General features: G+C 48.4%; 2 protein-coding genes across 2 annotated transcripts; both read right to left on the bottom strand.

Moving 5' to 3' along the window:
- Positions 1-5,774: 5,774 nt before the first annotated feature.
- LOC135879761 (C-X-C motif chemokine 10-like) lies at positions 5,775-8,388 on the bottom strand. The gene is made up of 4 exons (XM_065405823.1): positions 8,328-8,388; positions 7,427-7,553; positions 6,571-6,660; positions 5,775-5,799 (listed from the first exon to the last, which is right to left on the bottom strand). The coding sequence occupies exons 1-4, from the start codon at positions 8,386-8,388 to the stop codon at positions 5,775-5,777; spliced, it is 303 nt and encodes a 100-aa protein (XP_065261895.1).
- An 11,043-nt stretch (positions 8,389-19,431) lies between these two features.
- Positions 19,432-22,173, bottom strand: LOC135879784 (C-X-C motif chemokine 10-like). The gene is made up of 4 exons (XM_065405848.1): positions 22,113-22,173; positions 21,213-21,339; positions 20,487-20,576; positions 19,432-19,456 (listed from the first exon to the last, which is right to left on the bottom strand). Exons 1-4 carry the CDS (start codon positions 22,171-22,173, stop codon positions 19,432-19,434), a joined length of 303 nt encoding a protein of 100 aa, XP_065261920.1.
- Positions 22,174-22,180: the final 7 nt, after the last annotated feature.

Below are 22,180 nucleotides of genomic sequence, written 5' to 3'. Positions count from 1 at the left end.
GTGCAGTATTTCTGTTAATATTTAAAAGCCCCAAAGATGAGTCAACTCACATTTAGGATTAAGGGACTGGAGTTGAGATAATCTGACTCTCTTTTCTCTGTCCCACCCCTGAAATATTTTGGGGGGCTTTATCTTTAAGAAATCCCCATGGGTTAGTTTCATTTGTGAGATTACCCAGACAGCCCCCTGCACACATCCCAGGTGTGGGCTGATCATTTCCTAAGAGTCATGGGAAGTGAAACCTACTTGTCCCCATGAGAAAACAGGCATTAAAATGAAAAGGGAACAGCCGGCAAAGACAAAAATTCCACAGGACTATTGGCTTTTGTGACTTCTCCACGTTGATTGTATACTCTCTACTTAGTTTATTTTACAAGGCAATATTTTTGATGATACTGCACAAGGAGTGTGTTGCTATGTAGTGTGAGTACGGGCCCTGGATTCTGGCCTTTAGCAATTGTTGTGTTTTCTGCTCTTTCACAACATATGAAATATGAAGGAACCACACAGGTTCAGTGAGGTCCAAATTGTGGTATATTAAAACTGTGTTAAAATTGTAGGTTATAATTTTAAATTTTGGGGAGGGGGTAGTTCCCTTGGTTCTGCTTGCAGGCTAGAGTGAGCTGGGTCTTCTGTAGTGAAGTGTGTGACCTGGGTCTAACACTAGCAGCAGTAAGTTTGCAGTCAGACAGCCTGTAGTAAGATAGCGTGAGTTGTTCCTCGCTGCTCTCGGGAGCAGCCTGCTTTGTCTCCTTCTGTTTTGGGGTTCTTGTGTGTTATAGTTCTGTTAATATTGACATAAAGAAGACATAAAGAAGTGTTACATTTGAAGGGACCTGGCTGGAGGGCCACATCACTGGAAGAGGCAGACTACCACACAGATGGAACAGCCACCAGCAGGACACACACACACACACACACACACATACACACACCCCGAGTGAAGAGGGAGCTGCTATACCACACCTGGCTATAAGGAGGCACCAGTTGACCCCTTCACAGGCCCCTAATCAGGAAAACATTTTAAGCACATACCTAAGGGTATGTCTACACTACGAAATTAGGTTGAATTTATAGAAGCCAGTTTTATAGAAATCGGTTGTATACAGCCAATCACAAGAGGCCGAGGGCGATCTGGGTGCTGGCAGACGTGGGGCTGGCAGATGTGGGGCTGCATTGCTACACAGCAACAGCCCCTTGCCTTTTGGTAGAAGATGGTATATTATGACTGGTATCCGTCGTCATCGTACTGCAGTGGCTATCAGTCATGCTGCACCATCGGCTGCCAGCTTAAGATGTAAAAAATAGATTTGTTCTGTATTCATTAGCTTCCCCCTCCCTCCGTGAAATCAACGGCCTGCTAAACCCAGGGTTTTGAGTTCAATCTTTGGGGGGGGGCCATTCTGTGTGACAGTTGTTTGTGTTTCTCCCTGATGCACAGCCACCTTTGTTGATTTAAATTCCCTGTACCTGTACGCCATGTTGTCACTCGCCCCTCCCTCCCTCCCTCCCTGCCCTGGTCCGCCAGATACTAGTTTCGCGCCTTTTTTCAGACCAGGTGCCATAGCTAGCACTGGGATCCTGTAGCCCGCTCAGATCACCGCGGCAATTATGAGCACTATGAACACCACGCGCATTGTCCTGGAGTATATGCAGAGCCAGGACATGCCAAAGCAAAACCAGGACCAGCCGAGGAGGAGGCGATTGTAGCGCGGCGACGAGAGTGATGAGGAAATTGACATGAACATAGACCTCTCACAAGGCACAGGCCCCAGCAATGTGGAAATCATGGTGTTACTGGGGCAGGTTCATGCCGTGGAACGCCGATTCTGGGCCCGGGAAACAATCACAGACTGGTGGGACCGCATTGTGCTGCAGGTGTGGGACGATTCCCAGTGGCTGCGAAACTTTCGCATGCGTAAGGGCACTTTCATGGAACTTTGTGACTTGCTTTCCCCTGCCCTGAAGCACCAGAATACCAGGATGAGAGCAGTCCTCACAGTTGAGAAGCGAGTGGCGATGGCCCTGTGGAAGCTTGCAATGCCAGACAGCTACCGGTCAGTCGGGAATCAATTTGGAGTGGGCAAATCTACTGTGGGGGCTGCTGTGATCCAAGTTGCCAGGGCAATGAAAGACCTGGTGATATCAAGGGTAGTGACTCTGGGAAACGTGCAGGCCATCGTGGATTGCTTTGCTGCAAAGGGATTCCCAAACTGTAGTGGGGCCATAGACGGAACCGCAATAACCCCATAGTATAGATGCAGGCCACCGTGACATCTCTGTAGGACAGATGTGGGGAAACTACAGCCCGTGGGCTACATCCGGCCCATGGGCCACATCCGGCCCATGGGACCATCCTGCCCGGCCCCTGAGCTCCCGGCTGGGGAGGCTACCCCCAGCCCCTCCCCTGCTGTCCCCCCTCCCCCGCAGCCACGCCGCCACGTGGGCAGCACAGCTTGCACCCACCCTCCTCCCAGGCTTTCCAATAAGCCAGTCCAACCACTCTGATCGGCATGGTAAGGGGGCCAGGGGGTTGGATAAGGGGCGGGGGGTTCCCCTGACTGGGGGGCAGTCAGGGGACAGTAAACAGGGGGCGGTTGGATGGGGCAAAGGTTCTGGGGGTGGGGCAGTCAGGGGACAGGGAAAGGGGGGGATTGGGTAGGCATGGGAGTCCCGGGAGGCCTGTCAGTGGACGGGGGTGTGGATGGGGGTCGGGGCAGTCAGGGGACAGGGAGATGGGGGGGGGGTTGGATAGAGGGTGGGAGTCCTGGGGGGGGTGGTTAGGGGTGGGAGTCCCAGGAGGGGACGGTCAGAGGACAAGGAGCCGGGGGGTTGGATGGGTCGGAGGTTCTGAGGGGGCAGATAGGGAGCGGGGGCCAGGCTGTTTCGGGAGGTACAGCCTTCCCTACCCGGCCCTCCATACCATTTTGCAACCCCGATGTGGCCCTCGAGCCAAAAAGTTTGCCCACCCCGCTGCACCTCTCCAAGCGGATGGTAGCTAGGTCAACAAAAGCATTCTGTCAGCCTAGCTGCACCTACACGGGGGCGGGTAGGTCAACATAGCCACATCACTCAGGTGTGTGAAAAATCCACACCCCTGAGCAATGTAGCCATGCCAACCTAAATTTTAAGTGTAGACCAGACCCTAGTCTGACTTGTATCACGCAGGCCATAGAACTTCCCCAAAATAATTCCTTTTGGGCTAGAGTATCTCTTTCAGAGAAGCATCCCATCTTGGTCTAAAAATTGCCAGTTATGGAGAATCCACCACAACATTTGGTAAATTGTTTCCAGGGCTGGATTTAGGGGCAGGCAGCCCAGTCGACTGCCTGGGGTGCCAGAGTTGGGGGCACTGGGCTTGGGGTGCTGTTTTTATTGTACAGATCTTAGCATGCAAATTTATCATCTTATATGACAGGGATAAATCACGCATCAAAGTCGTGAAATGGGCTACACATGCAATAAAAAATAAGGTTCGAAATTTTAACAAATGGGGGGGGGGCACTGAAGAGGCTTCTCGCCTGGGTTGCCATTTGGTGTAGGGCCGGGCTGGATTGTTTCAATGGTTAATTACCCTCACTGTTAAAAAATTATACTTTATTTCCAGTCTGAATTTGTCTAGCTTCAGTTTACAGCCACTGGATCGTGTTATACCCCAGCACTAAGCTTGGCATAAAGATCTGTACGAAACCCACATGTTTAGAAGAAGTGAGTATGGGCTTGTCTATGTACAGAATTTAGTGGCATAATTATACTAGGATATTTATACTGCCGTAGTTATACTGGTATAAATCCCTGTGTAGACACACTAATCCCAGAATAAGAGTGCCTTTTTCCAATTTAGTTTGTCAGTTTAGGCCTTGCCTACACTACCAAGTTTTGTCGCCAAAAACTGCCTTTTGGCGACAAAACAGCAAGAGCGTCCACACTATAATGGGACTTTTGTTGGGAAAAACGCCCAGTTTTGGTGAGAAAACCTTCCACCCCTATGACAGACTTTTGTCTTTTCCCCTCCCTTTATTGTCGACAAAGAGCCAGTGGAGACACTGCTGATTCTTTTGTCCACAGAACTGGCTTCCGCCAGTATCGCACAATGCCTGCCCTGATTGCTCTGCTCAGTGTTTTGATCTCTGCTGCCCTGCAGGCATGCGCCCCTCCCCTTTCAAAGCTCCGGGAAGTATCTGTGTGCTGCTGAGGGTGCTGGTCAGCAAGGCCAGCACTAGAGATGGGGCTCCTTGGGGCAAGCACAGTGATAGGTGTCGAATGCTTCATTAAAGTGTCCCCGCTTAATAGGAATTTGTTGTATTAAAGGGAAAGAGCTGTCCCTGGCCAGCGGAGGGGGGATTCCAGCTGGGACCGGCAGGCCCAGTTCCCCTAAGGTGTTGGACACCCAGTTCCCGCTGAAATCAGTAGGAATTAGGTACCTAGATACTCTGGAGGATCGGGGCCCCTGTGCTGCTCTTCTGGGACCAGCTCCTTTCTGTCACAGACCAGGGACGCACGTCTCAGCCCCTTCGCGCTGCCACAGGCAAAGAGCCGCAGGCCCAGAACCTCTTCAGGGAGGTGCCCTCCAGGGTGGCACTAGCTTTCCCGCCCCGCTTTGCCAAAGAGCAAATGTGTCGACTTGACCTTCAGGTGAAGCTGCAATGCTTATCTATTCTTCCAGCGTTTTCTTTGGGGTGACAGGGAAAGGTAAGTAGATGAGTGGGGATGGGGTGCAGTTCTGGTGTTAGAGGTGTAGGAGGAGGACTTGAGAAAGTGCAATTGGTTGGATATTGGTTCAGTGTAGTGTGAATGAATGTATGCAAGCATCAAGCTTTCTATACGTGTATTTTTATCAAATTCATATGGTAGGATATTAGCATTAATTCTCTGATGGAGTTAGTCAACTGTAAATATATCTAGCACAATGAATGACATTTCAGCTGATGAATGATTACATAGTACAAACTCCAAGGCAGCTGTTACAGTTTTCAGTATCTTTTATTCACTTAATTGGTTTATCTTTAAAAGAAGAAGTCTAACACAAGGAATGTTTGTGAATATTATATTACAGTCATTTGTTATATTACATTTCCTAATGATCAGATGCATTTAATCTATGTAATAAATGTTTATACATCAATTAAACCCAGAGTGTGGTTAGTTTTAGATTACAGTCCTTCTTCAATTTTATTTATAAAGCCTACAGACAAATGTTTCACATACCCTAGAACAACAATCATATGTGATATTATATAAATTAACATGGAACATGTATATCTAAGAATTACATTAATTTCTAACCTGCTAGAAAAAATAACTTGGAATTCTTAGTATGTGTTACCTGAGAATATTTTTATCTCCGAGTTATGATTATAATAATATAATAACCCGTCCATGTGGCTCAAAGAAATATTTGCTAATTAGATAAACAGAAGCAATCTATTACCACTTATAGCCACCAGGAGACCCCAAAGACAAACTGGGCCTTTATTGTCACTGGTTTGCCAGTAGGATTATGAGGTTACAGATGCCTCACTACATGTCCTGCCGTAACAGGCTGATGTTCCATCACAGTGTTGAGATGATGTCACAACCCAGATGTTACCCTAATGGATGCAACGACTTTGTGTTGGGAACAACTTGCCTCAGCTGCAGCATTTGTATTTTAAAGGCTGTAGAGCCAGGTGGAGGAAACAGACTCAAGTTCATTGCTCTCTGGAGAGGGAGCCTGAAGTGCTGAAATCCTAAAATCTCATTACTCTGATGAAGTGATCTTTAACTCTTCTCCTTTACCGGTGAGTGCTTTGTGAAGACCTGTCAAAATAAAACACAGTGGGAACTTTATCCTTTCATTAGAATGTTTCTTTCGGGATTACACATACAGAAGGGCTTGATTTTCCTCTCACACTAGCTTTACGCTGTGCCATTCCATTGGACTTACTCCTGATTTACACCAGTTTAAGTCACATCAGAACCAGGGCCATCGAGTACTTAGTAGAACAGTAGGTTAAATTCAAAGGACCAGATTCTGCCACTGTTAAGCTGATTGGCACCTTACTCTGTGAATAGTCCCTTTGCTTTCTATAGGATTACTTGTGGAGTAAGGTGTTACTCAGCGAGGATAAATGTGGCACAATCTGGTCCTAAAGGATTCTGTGATTTCTCAATAGGCATCATGGATGGCATTTCCCAGCTCTTGAAGCCCACCCATGGATAAAGAGCCCCAAAATTCAGCTCAAGTGAGTTTAGTACTGAGTCTGAGACACACAGACTGTTTAAACAAACTTGTTTTTCCCTTTGAAACAATGCAGTTCATTTGACCTGCTCTTCTGCGTGAAGCAGGGGCTATTGCTGCAATGGGGGGGTTCTGTATACCCCAGATACCTTATACTGTGTCCCAAAAAAATGCCATTTTCTGGAGTTGCAATGCAGGTTTCTGAAGACGCTGTGAGCAGTGGGTCAGGCACACGCTGTGAGACTGCAGTGACCATCAATTAGGCCCGAAGTTGGATCTCATTTATGTATGAGACTGAAGTGAGCTCTTAAGCACGAGAGTTTTTCCCTGCAGACGGATGGGAAACCTACCTTTTCTTGATGAGGGCTGTCATCATCTTCTCCACCCGTTTGGAATTCGGGTTCAAGCATCTTTGCTCTCCAGTGGACTTCATTGTCGCACTGAAATGAACAAGGCAAAACAGATAGGGTGACCATATGTCCCGATTTTATAGGGACAGTCCTGATTTTTGCAGCTTTTTCTTGCATAGACACCTATTACCCTCCATCCCTGTCCCGATTTTTCACACTTGCTATCTGGTCACCCCAGAAACAGAATTAATTTCCATAGAATGGAAAGGTCACCATTGTCTTTGTTATCTGGGATCAGGGTCTGAATAGCAGGAGTCTGGCCCTCGGTAGCTGAGTAATACGCTACATTGTCCCATGAGCTGGGAGCGAATATAAAATCAAAAGACCTCAAATCAGCTAAATCATTTGAATGATCTACCTGATATATTTCTATGCACCCAGCAAGTGGGCTCTAGGTTCTCATCTAGCCTCAGGGCCTGATTCCCTACAACCTGTGTAGTCATTGGCCCCTGTGCAAGGGAGTGCAAAATGCTCCTGTTCAGATCTGGTAGCATTGTGCACCCACTGTGCACAGGTGTCAATGACTAAACAAGGCACCAAGCCCTGAGAATCCAACCCTCCAGACTAGTGCTCAGTTGGTGTATTTCCATGGAGGTCTATGAAGCTGTGTTGATCACACCAGCTGATGATCTGGGCCTTAGTCTCTAGCCTCATTGCACTTTGCTTTGCTTGTAATACGGGGATGGACATCAGAACCTGGGGTTACGTTAAAGGGGGGGAAATCCCCATATTTCCTGCCATTGTGACAAGCAGCCCTACGGAGTGGTGACAGCTGAATGGTTAAGTCATTACTCACATGATCTCAACATGGTCACAGGAAGAGCTCTTGGGAATCACTTCTATTTTTCCTAAGGCTTTTGGCTGAATGAAATCAGAACCTTTCTCTGTGCAGCTGCAACGTCCTTGTCCCGAGGTCAGCTGCCCTAAAAGAAATGGGCCCAGGAGAGAGAGAGATTAGAACGATATTAGATACCTGAGATGTCTTCAATAAAATATATTTAAGTTGGAAGAGGAGTGGTTGAAAACACTCCATTTCATCCTCAGGGCTGCAGTGTAATTTGTCCTGCAATGTTTCCATGTGCATATTTACGTTAGGACAATGTCACAAAAAACGCTACACTCTTTTGCCTTCATCTCATTAATTTTGAAGTCAGAGGGCCTGATTCTGCTCTCACACGAGTCAATGGAAAACAGGAGTCACCCCGGTGTAAAAGTGATGGGAGTGAATGAGCAGTTGGAACTAAAATCATTGTTGCTCACAAAGGCTGTGATCCAACACCCATTGAAATCAGTGGGAAAGTTCCCACTGACTTCACTGTGCTTTGGATCAGGCCCAAACTGTCTTCCTCTGGTGATTAAAACAAGACAGAATTTGATAGACTGAGGCTGATTTCACAACCTTACAAACTAGGGGACAGTCTGGGCAGAAATCCAAGCCTGCCGAAAACTGTCATATTCCTTTCCCTGCTAAATACAAGCTGATCAGTCCGAGTCCTGTGTGGACAACACACACCTTCTAGACACAAGCAGAGCGGACAGATGTTTGCAAGCGGCAGTAGAACACAAACCCTGAACTCAGATCACTTTTTTCCAACAAAAGTAATTTCCAAGCATTTATTCTACACAGCTTTCCAGTGACTCACACCTCTGGCTTCCTCACTGTATTACATGTCTTTTGTGATATTGCTGCCTCTTACCTTGAATTTCAGCTGCAATCAGGAGCAGTGAACAAAGGACGACAGCCCAGGTTCCCTTCATGGTGATGAGAGTGAAGGTTCTTCTGTATTATTCTTGGATGTCTGGGAGAGGTTGAGGAGTGTCTAAGAGAAGGTGTTTCCCAGTGTACATTTATACGCTAAGCTTTTTCCCTCCTTCATGCTGATTGGTCTTGATTATTGCCATCGCAGCTAAAATAACCAGAGATTATTCAAGCTGTGCAGGAAAGTCCCAACAGGTGACAGAATTGTTTTGCTTTGCCAACTGTTCCCTTTTAATTGAAATTCCTGATTTCTCATAAGGACTCAAACTAGGTTTCACTTTCAGTGAGTTTTAGGAAGTGATCGACGTACGCCTCTATGTGTGCAGGGAGAGGAGTTGTCTTTTTGCTCTCCTAGGCAAAAATAACACAGGGGAAATTATTGAAGTGAAAGCCACAAATAAACATTGTGTGGGGTGAGGAGTTGGGAGAAGGGAGTCAAGTTATCTCAGCTCCTGTCCCCCCATTAAGGGTGCCCTGTTTTCTCATAACTCTTAGGAATCTTGCTCAGAAATATGGTCCGAAGTTTTCACTACAAATTCTATGCAAGTGTGAAGGACATACTAATAGGGAAAAAGTGCAGTATTTCTGTTAATATTTAAAAGTCCCAAAGATGAGTCAACTCACATTTAGGATTAAGGGACTGGAGTTGAGATAATCTGACTCTCTTTTCTCTGTCCCACCCCTGAAATATTTTGGGGGGCTTTATCTTTAAGAAATCCCCATGGGTTAGTTTCATTTGTGAGATTACCCAGACAGCTCCCTGCACACATCCCACGTGTGGGCTGATCATTTCCTAAGAGTCATGGGAAGTGAAACCTACTTGTCCCCATGAGAAAACAGGCATTAAAATGAAAAGGGAACAGCCGGCAAAGACAAAAATTCCACAGGACTATTGGCTTTTGTGACTTCTCCACGTTGATTGTATACTCTCTACTTAGTTTATTTTACAAGGCAATATTTTTGATGATACTGCACAAGGAGTGTGGTGCTATGTAGTGTGAGTACGGGCCCTGGATTCTGGCCTTTAGCAATTGTTGTGTTTTCTGCTCTTTCACAACATATGAAATATGAAGGAACCACACAGGTTCAGTGAGGTCCAAATTGTGGTATATTAAAACTGTGTTAAAATTGTAGGTTATAATTTTAAATTTTGGGGAGGGGGTAATTCCCTTGGTTCTGCTTGCAGGCTAGAGTGAGCTGGGTCTTCTGTAGTGAAGTGTGTGAGCTGGGTCTAACACTAGCAGCAGTAAGTTTGCAGTCAGACAGCCTGTAGTAAGATAGGGTGAGTTGTTCCTCGTTGCTCTCGGGAGCAGCCTGCTTTGTCTCCTTCTGTTTTGGGGTTCTTGTGTGTTATAGTTCTGAACTCTAAGACATAAAGAAGTGTTACATTTGAAGGGACCTGGCTGGAGGGCCACATCACTGGAAGAGGCAGACTACCACACAGATGGAACAGCCACCAGCAGGACACACACACACACACACACACACATACACATACACATACACACACCCCGAGTGAAGAGGGAGCTGCTATACCACACCTGGCTATAAGGAGGCACCAGTTGACCCCTTCACAGGCCCCTAATCAGGAAAACATTTTAAGCACATACCTAAGGGTATGTCTACACTACGAAATTAGGTCGAATTTATAGAAGCCAGTTTTATAGAAATCGGTTGTATACAGCCAATTGTGTGTGTCCCCACATAAAATGCTCTAAGTGCTCTAGTCGGCGGACCGCGTCCACAGTACCGAGGCTAGCGTCGACTTCCGGAGCATTGCACTATGGGTAGCTATCCCACAGTTCCCGCAGTCTCCGCCGCCCATTGGAATTATGGGTTGAGATCCCAATGCCTGAATGATGCAAAACAGTGTCGCGGGGGGTTCTGGGTACCTGTCGTCAGGCCCCTCCCCCTCCGTCAGAGCAACGGCAGACAATAGATTCGCGCCTTTTTACCTGGGTTACCTGTGCAGACAACATACCACGGCAAGCATGGAGCCCGCTCAGCTCAGCTCACCGTCACCATATGTCATCTGGGTGCCGGCAGACGTGGTACTGCATTGCTACACAACAGCAGCAGCTAACTGCCTTTTGGCGGTAGACGGTGCAGCATGACTGGTAGCCGTGGGGCTGGCAGCCGTAGGGCTGCATTGCACCAGCCCCTTGCCTTTTGCCTTTTGGCAGTAGATGGTATATTACGACTGGTATCCATCGTCGTCATATTGCGGTTCGATCAGAGGCACCTGGGCAGACATGCTCAGTCCTATTGAACTGTCTTGACGATGATGGCTATCAGTCGTAGTATGCTATTTTCTGCCAAGCGCCCAGTATTTTCTGCTAAGCACCCAGAAGAGGCCGAGGGCGATCTGGGTGCTGGCAGACGTGGGGCTGCATTGCTACACGGCAGCAGCCCCTTGCCTTTTGATAGAAGATGGTATATTACGATTGGTATCCGTCGTCATCGTACTGCAGTGGCTGTCAATCATGGGCACCTGGGCAGACATGCTCAGTCCTATTGAACTGTTTGACGATGATGGCTATCAGTCGTAGTATGCTATTTTCTGCCAAGCGCCCAGTATTTTCTGCTAAGCACCCAGAAGAGGCCGAGGGCGATCTGGGTGCTGGCAGACGTGGGGCTGGCAGATGTGGGGCTGCATTGCTACACAGCAACAGCCCCTTGCCTTTTGGTAGAAGATGGTATATTATGACTGGTATCCGTCGTCATCGTACTGCAGTGGCTATCAATCATGCTGCACCGTCGGCTGCCAGCTTAAGATGTAAAAAATAGATTTGTTCTGTATTCATTAGCTTCCCCCTCCCTCCGTGAAATCAACGGCCTGCTAAACCCAGGGTTTTGAGTTCAATCTTTGGGGGGGGGGGGGGGCATTCTGTGTGACAGTTGTTTGTGTTTCTCCCTGATGCACAGCCACCTTTCTTGATTTTAATTCCCTGTACCTGTACGCCATGTTGTCACTTGCCCCTCCCTCCCTCCCTCCCTGCCCTGGTCCGTCAGATACTAGTTTCGCGCCTTTTTTCAGACCAGGTGCCATAGCTAGCACTGGGATCCTGGAGCCCGCTCAGATCACCGCGGCAATTATGAGCACTATGAACACCACGCGCATTGTCCTGGACTATATGCAGAGCCAGGACATGCCAAAGCAAAACCAGGACCAGCCGAGGAGGCGATTGCAGCGCGGCGACGAGAGTGATGAGGAAATTGACATGGACATAGACCTCTCACAAGGCACAGGCCCCAGCAATGTGGAAATCATGGTGTTACTGGGGCAGGTTCATGCCGTGGAACGCCGATTCCGGGCCCGGGAAACAAGCACAGACTGGTGGGACCGCATCGTGCTGCAGGTGTGGGACGATTCCCAGTGGCTGCGAAACTTTCGCATGCGTAAGGGCACTTTCATGGAACTTTGTGACTTGCTTTCCCCTGCCCTGAAGCGCCAGAATACCAGGATGAGAGCAGCCCTCACAGTTGAGAAGCGAGTGGCGATAGCCCTGTGGAAGCTTGCAACGCCAGACAGCTACCGGTCAGTCGGGAATCAATTTGGAGTGGGCAAATCTACTGTGGGGGCTGCTGTGATCCAAGTTGCCAGGGCAATGAAAGACCTGGTGATATCAAGGGTAGTGACTCTGGGAAACATGCAGGCCATCGTGGATTGCTTTGCTGCAATGGGATTCCCAAACTGTAGTGGGGCCATAGACGGAACCCATATCCCTATCTTGGCACCGGAGCACCAAGCCACCGAGTACATAAACCGCAAGGGGTACTTTTCAATGCTGCTGCAAGCCCTGGTGGATCACAAGGGACGTTTCACCAACATCAACGTGGGATGGCCGGGAAAGGTACATGATGCTCGCGTCTTCAGGCACTCTGCTCTGTTTCGAAAGCTGGAGGAAGGGACTTTCTTCCCGGACCAGAAAGTAACCATTGGGGATGTTGAAATGCCTATCGTGATCCTTGGGGACCAAGCCTACCCCTTAATGCCATGGCTCATGAAGCCGTACACAGGCAGCCTGGACAGGAGTCAGGACCTGTTCAACTACAGGCTGAGCAAGTGCCGAATGGTGGTGGAATGTGCATTTGGACGTTTAAAAGCGCGCTGGCGCAGCTTACTGACTCGCTCAGACCTCTGCGAAAAGAATATCCCCATTGTTATTGCTGCTTGCTGTGCGCTCCACAATATCTGTGAGAGTAAGGGGGAGACATTTACGGCGGGGTGGGAGGTTGAGGCAAATTGCCTGGCCGCTGATTACGCGCTGCCAGACACCAGGGCGGTTAGAGGAGCACAGCAGGGCGCGGTGCGCATCAGAGAAGCTTTGAAAACGAGTTTTGTGACTGGCCAGGCTATGGTCTGAAACTTCTGTTTGTTTCTCCTTGATGAACCCTCCGCCCCCCCCCCCCACCCGGTTCACTCTACTTCCCTGTAAATCAACCACCCCACCCTCCCCTCCTCCCCTTCGAGCACCGCTTGCAGAGGCAATAAAGTCATTGTTACTTCACATTCATGCATTCTTTATTAATTCATCACACAACTAGGGGGATAATTGCCAAGGTAGCCCGGGATGGGTGGGGGAGGAGGGAAGGAAAAGGACACACTGCAGTTTAAAACTTTAACTCTTATTGAAGGCCAGCTTTCTGATGCTCGGGCAATCATCTGGGGTGGAGTGACTGGGTGGCCGGAGGCCCCCCCACCGTGTTCTTGGGCGTCTGGGTGAGGAGGCTATGGAACTTGGGGAGGAGGGCTGTTGGTTACACAGGGGCTGTAGCGGCGGTCTCTGCTCCTGCTGCCTTTCCTGCAGCTCAACCATACGCTGGAGCATATCAGTTTGATGCTCCAGCAGCCGGAGCATCGACTCTTGCCTTCTGTCTGCAAGCTGACGCCACCTATCATCTTCAGCCCGCAACTTGCTCTGTTCATCCCGCGATTCATCCTGCCACCTCTCCTCTCGTTCATATTGTGCTTTTCTGTAGTCTGACATTGACTGCCTCCACGCATTCTGCTGTGCTCTGTCAGCGTGGGAGGACATCTGGAGCTCCGTGAACATATCGTCCCGCGTCCTCCGTTTTCTCTTTCTAATCTTCACTAGCCTCTGTGAAGGAGAAACATTTGCAGCTGGTGGAGGAGAAGGGAGAGGTGGTTAAAAAAGACACATTTTAGAGAACAATGGGTACACTCTTTCACGTTAAATTTTGCTGTTCACATTACACAGCACATGTGCTTTCGTTACAAGGTCGCATTTTTCTCTTATATTGAGGGCCTGCCAGTTTGGTGTGAGAGATCACTCACACAGTGCCAGGCAACAGATTTCGGCTTGCAGGCAGCCATGGTAAGACACAGTCTTTTGGCTTTTTTAACCTTCTTAACATGTGGGAATGGTTTCAAACAGCAGCGCCCTCATTTCCCATATCAAGCACCCATTGGGTTGGCCATTTAAAATGGGTTTGCAATGTAAAAGGAGGGGCTGCAGTTTCCGGGTTAACATGCAGCACAAACCCAACTAACCCCCCTCCTCCCCCACACCCAATTCTCTGGGATGATCACTTCACCCCTCCCCCCACCGCGTGGCTAACAGCGGGGAACATTTCTGTTCAGCAGAGCAGGAACGGGCACCTCTGAATGTCCCCTTAATAAAATCGCCCCATTTCAACCAGGTGTCCGTGAATGATATCACTCTCCTGAGGATAACAAAGAGCGATAAGGAATGGATGTTGTCTGCATGCCAGCAAACACCGGGACCATACGCTGCCATGCTTTGTTATGCAATGATTCCAGACTACATGCTACTGGCCTGGCGTGGTAAAGTGTCCTACCATGGCGGACGGGATAAGGCAGCCCTCCCCAGAAACCTTTTGCAAAGGCTTTGGGAGTACATGAAGGAGAGCTTTCTGGAGATGTCCCTGGAGGATTTCCGCTCCATCCCCATACACGTTAACAGACTTTTCCAGTAGCTGTACTGGCCACGATTGCCAGGGCAAATTAATCATTAATCATTAAACACGCTTGCTTTTAAACCATGTGTAATATTTACAAAGGTACACTCACCAGAGGTCCCCTGTGTGCCCTCAGGGTCTGGGAGCACGCCTTGGGTGAGTTTGGGGGTTACTGGTTCCAGGTCCAGGGTGATAAACATATCCTGGCTGTTGGGGAAACCAGTTTCTCCGCTTCCTTGCTGCTGTGAGCTATCTACATTATCTCCATCCTCATCTTCCTCGTACCCCGAACCCCGAACCCGCTTCCCTGTGTGTTTCTCCAGTGAGGGAGTCATAGCACACGGTTGGGGTAGTGGTGGCTGCACCCCCTAGAATGGCATGCAGCTCCGCGTAGAAGCGGCATGTTTGCGGCTCTGCCCCGGACCTTCCGTTTGCTTCTCTGGCTTTGTGGTAGGCTTGCCGTAGCTCCTTAATTTTCACGCGGCACTGCTGTGCGTCCCTGTTATGGCCTCTTTCCTTCATGGCCTTGGAGACCTTTTCTAATATTTTGCCATTTCGTTTACTGCTTCGGAGTTCAGCTAGCACTGATTCATCTCCCCATATGGCGAGCAGATCCCGTACCTCCCGTTCTGTCCATGCTGGAGCTCTTTTGCGATCCTGGGACTCCATCACGGTTACCTGTGCTGATGAGCTCTGCGTGGTCACCTGTGCTCTCCACGCTGAGCAAACAGGAAATGAAATTCAAACGTTCGCGGGCCTTTTCCTGTCTACCTGGTCAGTGCATCTGAGTTGAGAGTGCTGTCCAGAGCGGTCACAATGAAGCACTGTGGGATAGCTCCCGGAGGCCAATAACGTCGAATTCCGTCCACACTACCCTAATTCCGACCCGCTAAGGCCGATTTTATCGCTAATCCCCTCGTCGGAGGTGGAGTAAAGAAACCGGTTTAAAGGGCCCTTTAAGTCGAAAGAAAGGGCTTCGTCGTGTGAACGTGTCCGGCTTAATTCGATTTAACGCTGCTAAAGTCGACCTAAACTCGTAGTGTAGACCAGGCCTAAGTCTTATTTGCATCAGTGGGAAACCAACTGATGTGATACAGCATATCTGGGGATTTCTACTCTAACTAAAATAAACTAAGAATTCCGTATTAGAGTGGCACCCAAACAGATAACAAACAATTGGGAGACTGAAAGGGCAGTGGCGCTTCCTGCCATTAATACAAAACAACTGTGGCGTAAAAAAAGACATTGTGCTAGAAAATAATGAACTAAAATGGAAGAATCCTTTAGCCTCGAAGGATACTCTGCATGTTGAAGGATTGAGTATTTCTTGTGTGAGAAGAGTCATCGATTCCAAGGCCAAAAGGGACCATTGTGATGATCTGGGACATGTCTATGATATGGGACTATAGCAGTGTAGCTACGGTGCTGTAGCTACACCGCAATAACCCCATAGTATAGATGCAGGCCACCGTGACATCTCTGTAGGACAGATGTGGGGAAACTACAGCCCATGGGCCACATCCGGCCCATGGGACCATCCTGCCCGGCCCCTGAGCTCCCGGTTGGGGAGGCTACCCCCAGCCCCTCCCCTGCTGTCCCCCCTCCCCCGCAGCCACGCCGCCACGTGGGCAGCACAGCTTGCACCCTCCCTCCTCCCAGGCTTTCCAATAAGCCAGTCCAACCACTCTGATCGGCATGGTAAGGGGGCCAGGGGGTTGGATAAGGGGCGGGGGGTTCCCCTGACTGGGGGGCAGTCAGGGGACAGTAAACAGGGGGCGGTTGGATGGGGCAAAGGTTCTGGGGGTGGGGCAGTCAGGGGACAGGGAAAAGGGGGGGGTTGGGTAGGCATGGGAGTCCCAGGGGGCCTGTCAGTGGACGGGGGTGTGGATGGGGGTCGGGGCAGTCAGGGGACAGGGAGATGGGGGGGGTTGGATAGAGGGTGGGAGTCCTGGGGGGGGTGGTTAGGGGATGGGGAGCGGGGGGGGGTTGGATAGGCGTGGGAGTCCCGGGGGGCCTGTCAGGGGGCAGGGCTGTGGATAGGGGTCAGGGCAATCGGGACAGGGAGAGGGGGGTTGGATAGGGGTGGGGTTCCAGGGGGGGGTGGTTAGGGGTGGGAGTCCCAGGAGGGGATGGTCAGGGGACAAGGAGCCGGGGGGTTGGATGGGTCGGAGGTTCTGAGGGGGCAGATAGGGAGCGGGGGCCAGGCTGTTTCGGGAGGCACAGCCTTCCTTACCCGGCCCTCCATACCATTTTGCAACCCCGATGTGGCCCTCGAGCCAAAAAGTTTGCCCACCCCGCTGCACCTCTCCAAGCGGATGGTAGCTAGGTCAACAAAAGCATTCTGTCAGCCTAGCTGCACCTACACGGGGGCGGGTAGGTCAACATAGCCACATCACTCAGGTGTGTGAAAAATCCACACCCCTGAGCAATGTAGCCATGCCAACCTAAATTTTAAGTGTAGACCAGACCCTAGTCTGACTTGTATCACGCAGGCCATAGAACTTCCCCAAAATAATTCCTTTTGGGCTAGAGTATCTCTTTCAGAGAAACATCCCATCTTGGTCTAAAAATTGCCAGTTATGGAGAATCCACCACAACATTTGGTAAATTGTTTCCAGGGCTGGATTTAGGGGCAGGCAGCCCAGTCGACTGCCTGGGGTGCCGGAGTTGGGGGCACTGGGCTTGGGGTGCTGTTTTTATTGTACAGATCTTAGCATGCAAATTTATCATCTTATATGACAGGGATAAATCACGCATCAAAGTCGTGAAATGGGCTACACATGCAATAAAAAATAAGGTTCGAAATTTTAACAAATGCGGGGGGGGGCACTGAAGAGGCTTCTCGCCTGGGTTGCCATTTGGTGTAGGGCCGGGCTGGATTGTTTCAATGGTTAATTACCCTCACTGTTAAAAAATTATACTTTATTTCCAGTCTGAATTTGTCTAGCTTCAGTTTACAGCCACTGGATCGTGTTATACCCCAGCACTAAGCTTGGCATAAAGATCTGTACGAAACCCACATGTTTAGAAGAAGTGAGTATGGGCTTGTCTATGTACAGAATTTAGTGGCATAATTATACTAGGATATTTATACTGCCGTAGTTATACTGGTATAAATCCCTGTGTAGACACACTAATCCCAGAATAAGAGTGCCTTTTTCCAATTTAGTTTGTCAGTTTAGGCCTTGCCTACACTACCAAGTTTTGTCGCCAAAAACTGCCTTTTGGCGACAAAACAGCAAGAGCGTCCACACTATAATGGGACTTTTGTCGGGAAAAACGCCCAGTTTTGGTGAGAAAACCTTCCACCCCTATGACAGACTTTTGTCTTTTCCCCTCCCTTTATTGTCGACAAAGAGCCAGTGGAGACACTGCTGATTCTTTTGTCCACAGAACTGGCTTCCGCCAGTATCGCACAATGCCTGCCCTGATTGCTCTGCTCAGTGTTTTGATCTCTGCTGCCCTGCAGGCATGCGCCCCTCCCCTTTCAAAGCTCCGGGAAGTATCTGTGTGCTGCTGAGGGTGCTGGGCAACAAGGCCAGCACTAGAGATGGGGCTCCTTGGGCCAGGCACAGTGATAGGGGCCGAATGCTTCATTAAAGTGTCCCCGCTTAATAGGAATTTGTTGTATTAAAGGGAAAGAGCTGTCCCTGGCCAGCGGAGGGGGGATTCCAGCTGGGACCGGCAGGCCCAGTTCCCCTAAGGTGTTGGACACCCAGTTCCCGCTGAAATCAGTAGGAATTAGGTACCTAAATACTCTGGAGGATCGGGGCCCCTGTGCTGCTCTTCTGGGACCAGCTCCTTTCTGTCACAGACCAGGGACGCACGTCTCAGCCCCTTCGCGCTGCCACAGGCAAAGAGCTGCAGGCCCAGAGCCTCTTCAGGGAGGTGCCCTCCAGTGTGGCACTAGCTTTCCCGCCCCGCTTTGCCAAAGACCAAATGTGTTGACTTGACCTTCAGGTGAAGCTGCAATGCTTATCTATTCTTCCAGCGTTTTCTTTGGGGTGACAGGGAAAGGTAAGTAGATGAGTGGGGATGGGGTGCAGTTCTGGTGTTAGAGGTGTAGGAGGAGGACTTGAGAAAGTGCAATTGGTTGGATATTGGTTCAATGTAGTGTGAATGAATGTATGCAAGCATCAAGCTTTCTATACGTGTATTTTTATCAAATTCATATGGTAGGATATTAGCATTAATTCTCTGATGGAGTTAGTCAACTGTAAATATATCTAGCACTATGAATGAAATTTCAGCTGATGAATGATTACATAGTACAAACTCCAAGGCAGCTGTTACAGTTTTCAGTATCTTTTATTCACTTAATTGGTTTATCTTTAAAAGAAGAAGTCTAACACAAGGAATGTTTGTGAATATTATATTACAGTCATTTGTTATATTACATTTCCTAATAATCAGATGCATTTAATCTATGTAATAAATGTTTATACATCAGTTAAACACACAGTGTGGTTAGTTTTAGATTACAATCCTTCTTCAATTTTATTTATAAAGCCTACAGACAAATGTTTCACATACCCTAGAACAACAATCATATGTGATATTATATAAATTAACATGGAACATGTATATCTAAGAATTAAGTTAATTTCAAACCTGCTTGAAAAAATAACTTGGAATTCTTAGTATGTGTTACCTGAGAATATTTTTATCTCCGAGTTATGATTATAATAATATAATAACCCATCCATGTAGCTCAAAGAAATATTTGCTAATTAGATAAACAGAAGCAATCTATTACCACTTATAGCCACCAGGAGACCCCAAAGACAAACTGGGCCTTTATTGTCACTGGTTTGCCAGTAGGATTATGAGGTTACAGATGCCTCACTACATGTCCTGCCGTGACAGGCTGAGGTTCCATCACAGTGTTGAGATGATGTCACAACCCAGATGTTACCTTAATGGATGCAACGACTTTGTGTTGGGAACAACTTGCCTCAGCTGCAGCATTTGTATTTTAAAAGCTGTAGAGCTAGGTGGAGGAAACAGACTCAAGTTCATTGCTCTCTGGAGAGGGAGCCTGAAGTGCTGAAATCCTAAAATCTCATTACTCTGATGAAGTGATCTTTAACTCTTCTCCTTTACCGGTGAGTGCTTTGTGAAGACCTGTCAAAATAAAACACAGTGGGAACTTTATCCTTTCATTAGAATGTTTCTTTCTGGATTTCACGTACAGAAGGGCTTCATTTTCCTCTCACACTAGCTTTACGCCAGGGCCGACTCCAGGCACCAGCCCAGCAAGCAGGTGCTTGGGGCGGCCAAGGGGAAGGGGCGGCACGTCGGGCTGTTCCGCGGCAATTCGGCGGTGGGTCCCTCTCGGAGGGAAGCACCTGCCGCTGAATTCCCGCCGAAGAAGAAAGCGGCGCGGTGGAGCTGCCGCTGGAGTGCCGCCGATTTCGATCGTGGCTTTTATTTTTTCCCCCCGCCGCTTGGGGCGGCAAAAACCCTGGAGCCGGTCCTGCTTTACGCTGTGCCACTCCATTGGACTTACTCCTGATTTACACCAGTTTAAGTCTCATCAGTATCAGGACCATTGAGTACTTGGTAGATCAGTAGGTTAAATTCAGAGGACCAGATTCTGACACTGTTAAGCTAATTGGCACCTTACTCTGTGAATAGTCCCTTTGCTTTCCATAGGATTACTTGTGGAGTAAGGTGTTACTCAGTGAGGGTAAATGTGGCACAATCTAGTCCTAAAGGATTATGTGATTTCTCAATAGGCATCATGGATGGCATTTCCCAGCTCTTGAAGCCCACCCATGGATAAAGAGCCCCAAAATTCAGCTCAAGTGAGTTTAGTACTGAGTCTGAGACACACAGGCTGTTTAAACCAACTTGTTTTTCCCTTTGAAACAATGCAGTTCATTTGACCTGCTCTTCTGCGTGAAGCAGGGGCTATTGCTGCAATGGGGGGGTTCTGTATACCCCAGATACCTTATACTGTGTCCCAAAAAATATGCCATTTTCTGGAGTTGCAATGCAGGTTTCTGAGGACGCTGTGAGCTGTGGGTCAGGCACAGGCTGTGAGACTGCAGTGACTATCAATTAGGCCCGAAGTTGGATCTCATTTATGTATGAGACTGAAGTGAGCTCTTAAGCACGAGAGTTTTTCCCTGCAGACGGATGGGAAACCTACCTTTTCTTGATGAGGGCTGTCATCATCTTCTCCACCCATTTGGCATTCGGGTTCAAGCATCTTTGCTCTCCAGTGGACTTAATTGTCGCACTGAAATGAACAAAGCAAAACAGAATTCATTTCCATAGAATGGAAAGGTCACCATTGTCTTTGTTATCTGGGATCAGGGTCTGAATAGCAGGAGTCCAGCTCTTGGTGAGCTGAGTAATATGCTACATTGTCCCCATGAGCTGGGAGCGAATATAAAATCAAAAGACCTCAAATCAGCTAAAGCATTAGAAGGATCTACCTGATGTATTTCTATGCACCTAGGAAGTGGGATCTAGGTTCTCATCTAGTCTCAGGGCCTGATTCCCTACAACCTGTGTAGTCTTTGGCCCCTGTGCAAGGGAGTGCAAAATGCTCCTATTCAGATCTGGTAGCATTGTGCACCCACTGTGCACAGGTGTCAATGACTAAACAAGGCACCGAGCCCTGGAGAATCCCATCCTCCAGGCTAATCCTCAGTTGGTGTATTTCCATGGAGGTCTATGAAGCTGTGTTGATCACACCAGCTGATGATCTGGGCCTTAGTCTCTAGCCTCATTGCACTTTGCTTTGCTTGTAACGGGGATGGACATCAGAACCTGGGGTTACGTTAAAGGGGGGGAAATCCCCATATTTCCTGCCATTGTGACAAGCAGCCCTACGGAGTGGTGACAGCTGAATGGTTAAGTCATTACTCACATGATCTCAACATGGTCACAGGAAGAGCTCTTGGGAATCACTTCTATTTTTCCTAAGGCTTTTGGCTGAATGAAATTAGAACCTTTCTCTGTGCAGCTGCAACGTCCTTGTCCCGAGGTCAGCTGCCCTAAAAGAAATGGGCCCAGGAGAGAGAGAGATTAGAACGATATTAGATACCTGAGATGTCTTCAATAAAATATATTTAAGTTGGAAGAGGAGTGGTTGAAAACACTCCATTTCATCCCAGGGCTGCAGAGTAATTTGTCCTGCAATGTTTCCATGTGCATATTTACATTAGGACAACGTCACAAAACGTGCTACACTCTTTTGCCTTCATCACATTAATTTTGAAGTCCGAGGGCCTGATTCTGCTCTCACACGAGTCAATGGAAAACAGGACTCGCCCCGGTGTAAAAGTGATGGGAGTGAATGAGCAGTTGGAACTAAAATCATTGTTGCTCACAAAGGCTCTGATCCAACACCCATTGAAATCAGTGGGAAAGTTCCCACTGACTTCACTGTGCTTTGGGTCAGGTCCAAACTGTCTTCCTCTGCTGATTAAAACAAGACAGAATTTGATAGACTAAGGCTGATTTCACACCCTTACAAACTAGGGGACAGTCTGGGCAGAAATCCAAGCCTGCCGAAAACTGTCATATTCATTTCCCTGCTACATACAAGCTGATCAGTCCGAGTCCTGTGTGGACAACACACACCTTCTAGACACAAGCAGAGCAGACAGATGTTTGCGAGCGGCAGTAGAACACAAACCCTGAACAGAGATCTCTTTTTTGCCACAAAAGTAATTTCCAAGCATTTATTCTACACAGCTTTCCAGTGACTCACACCTCTGGCTTCCTCACTGTATTACATGTCTTTTGTGATATTGCTGCCTCTTACCTTGAATTTCAGCTGCAATCAGGAGCAGTGAACAAAGGACGACAGCCCAGGTTCCCTTCATGGTGATG

The sequence above is a fragment of the Emys orbicularis genome, chromosome 5, assembly GCF_028017835.1.
Source record: "Emys orbicularis isolate rEmyOrb1 chromosome 5, rEmyOrb1.hap1, whole genome shotgun sequence".
Taxonomy (NCBI): Eukaryota; Metazoa; Chordata; order Testudines; family Emydidae; genus Emys; species Emys orbicularis.
Note: the sequence above shows the minus strand (reverse complement) of the source record. Positions and strands in the feature narration are given on the sequence as shown.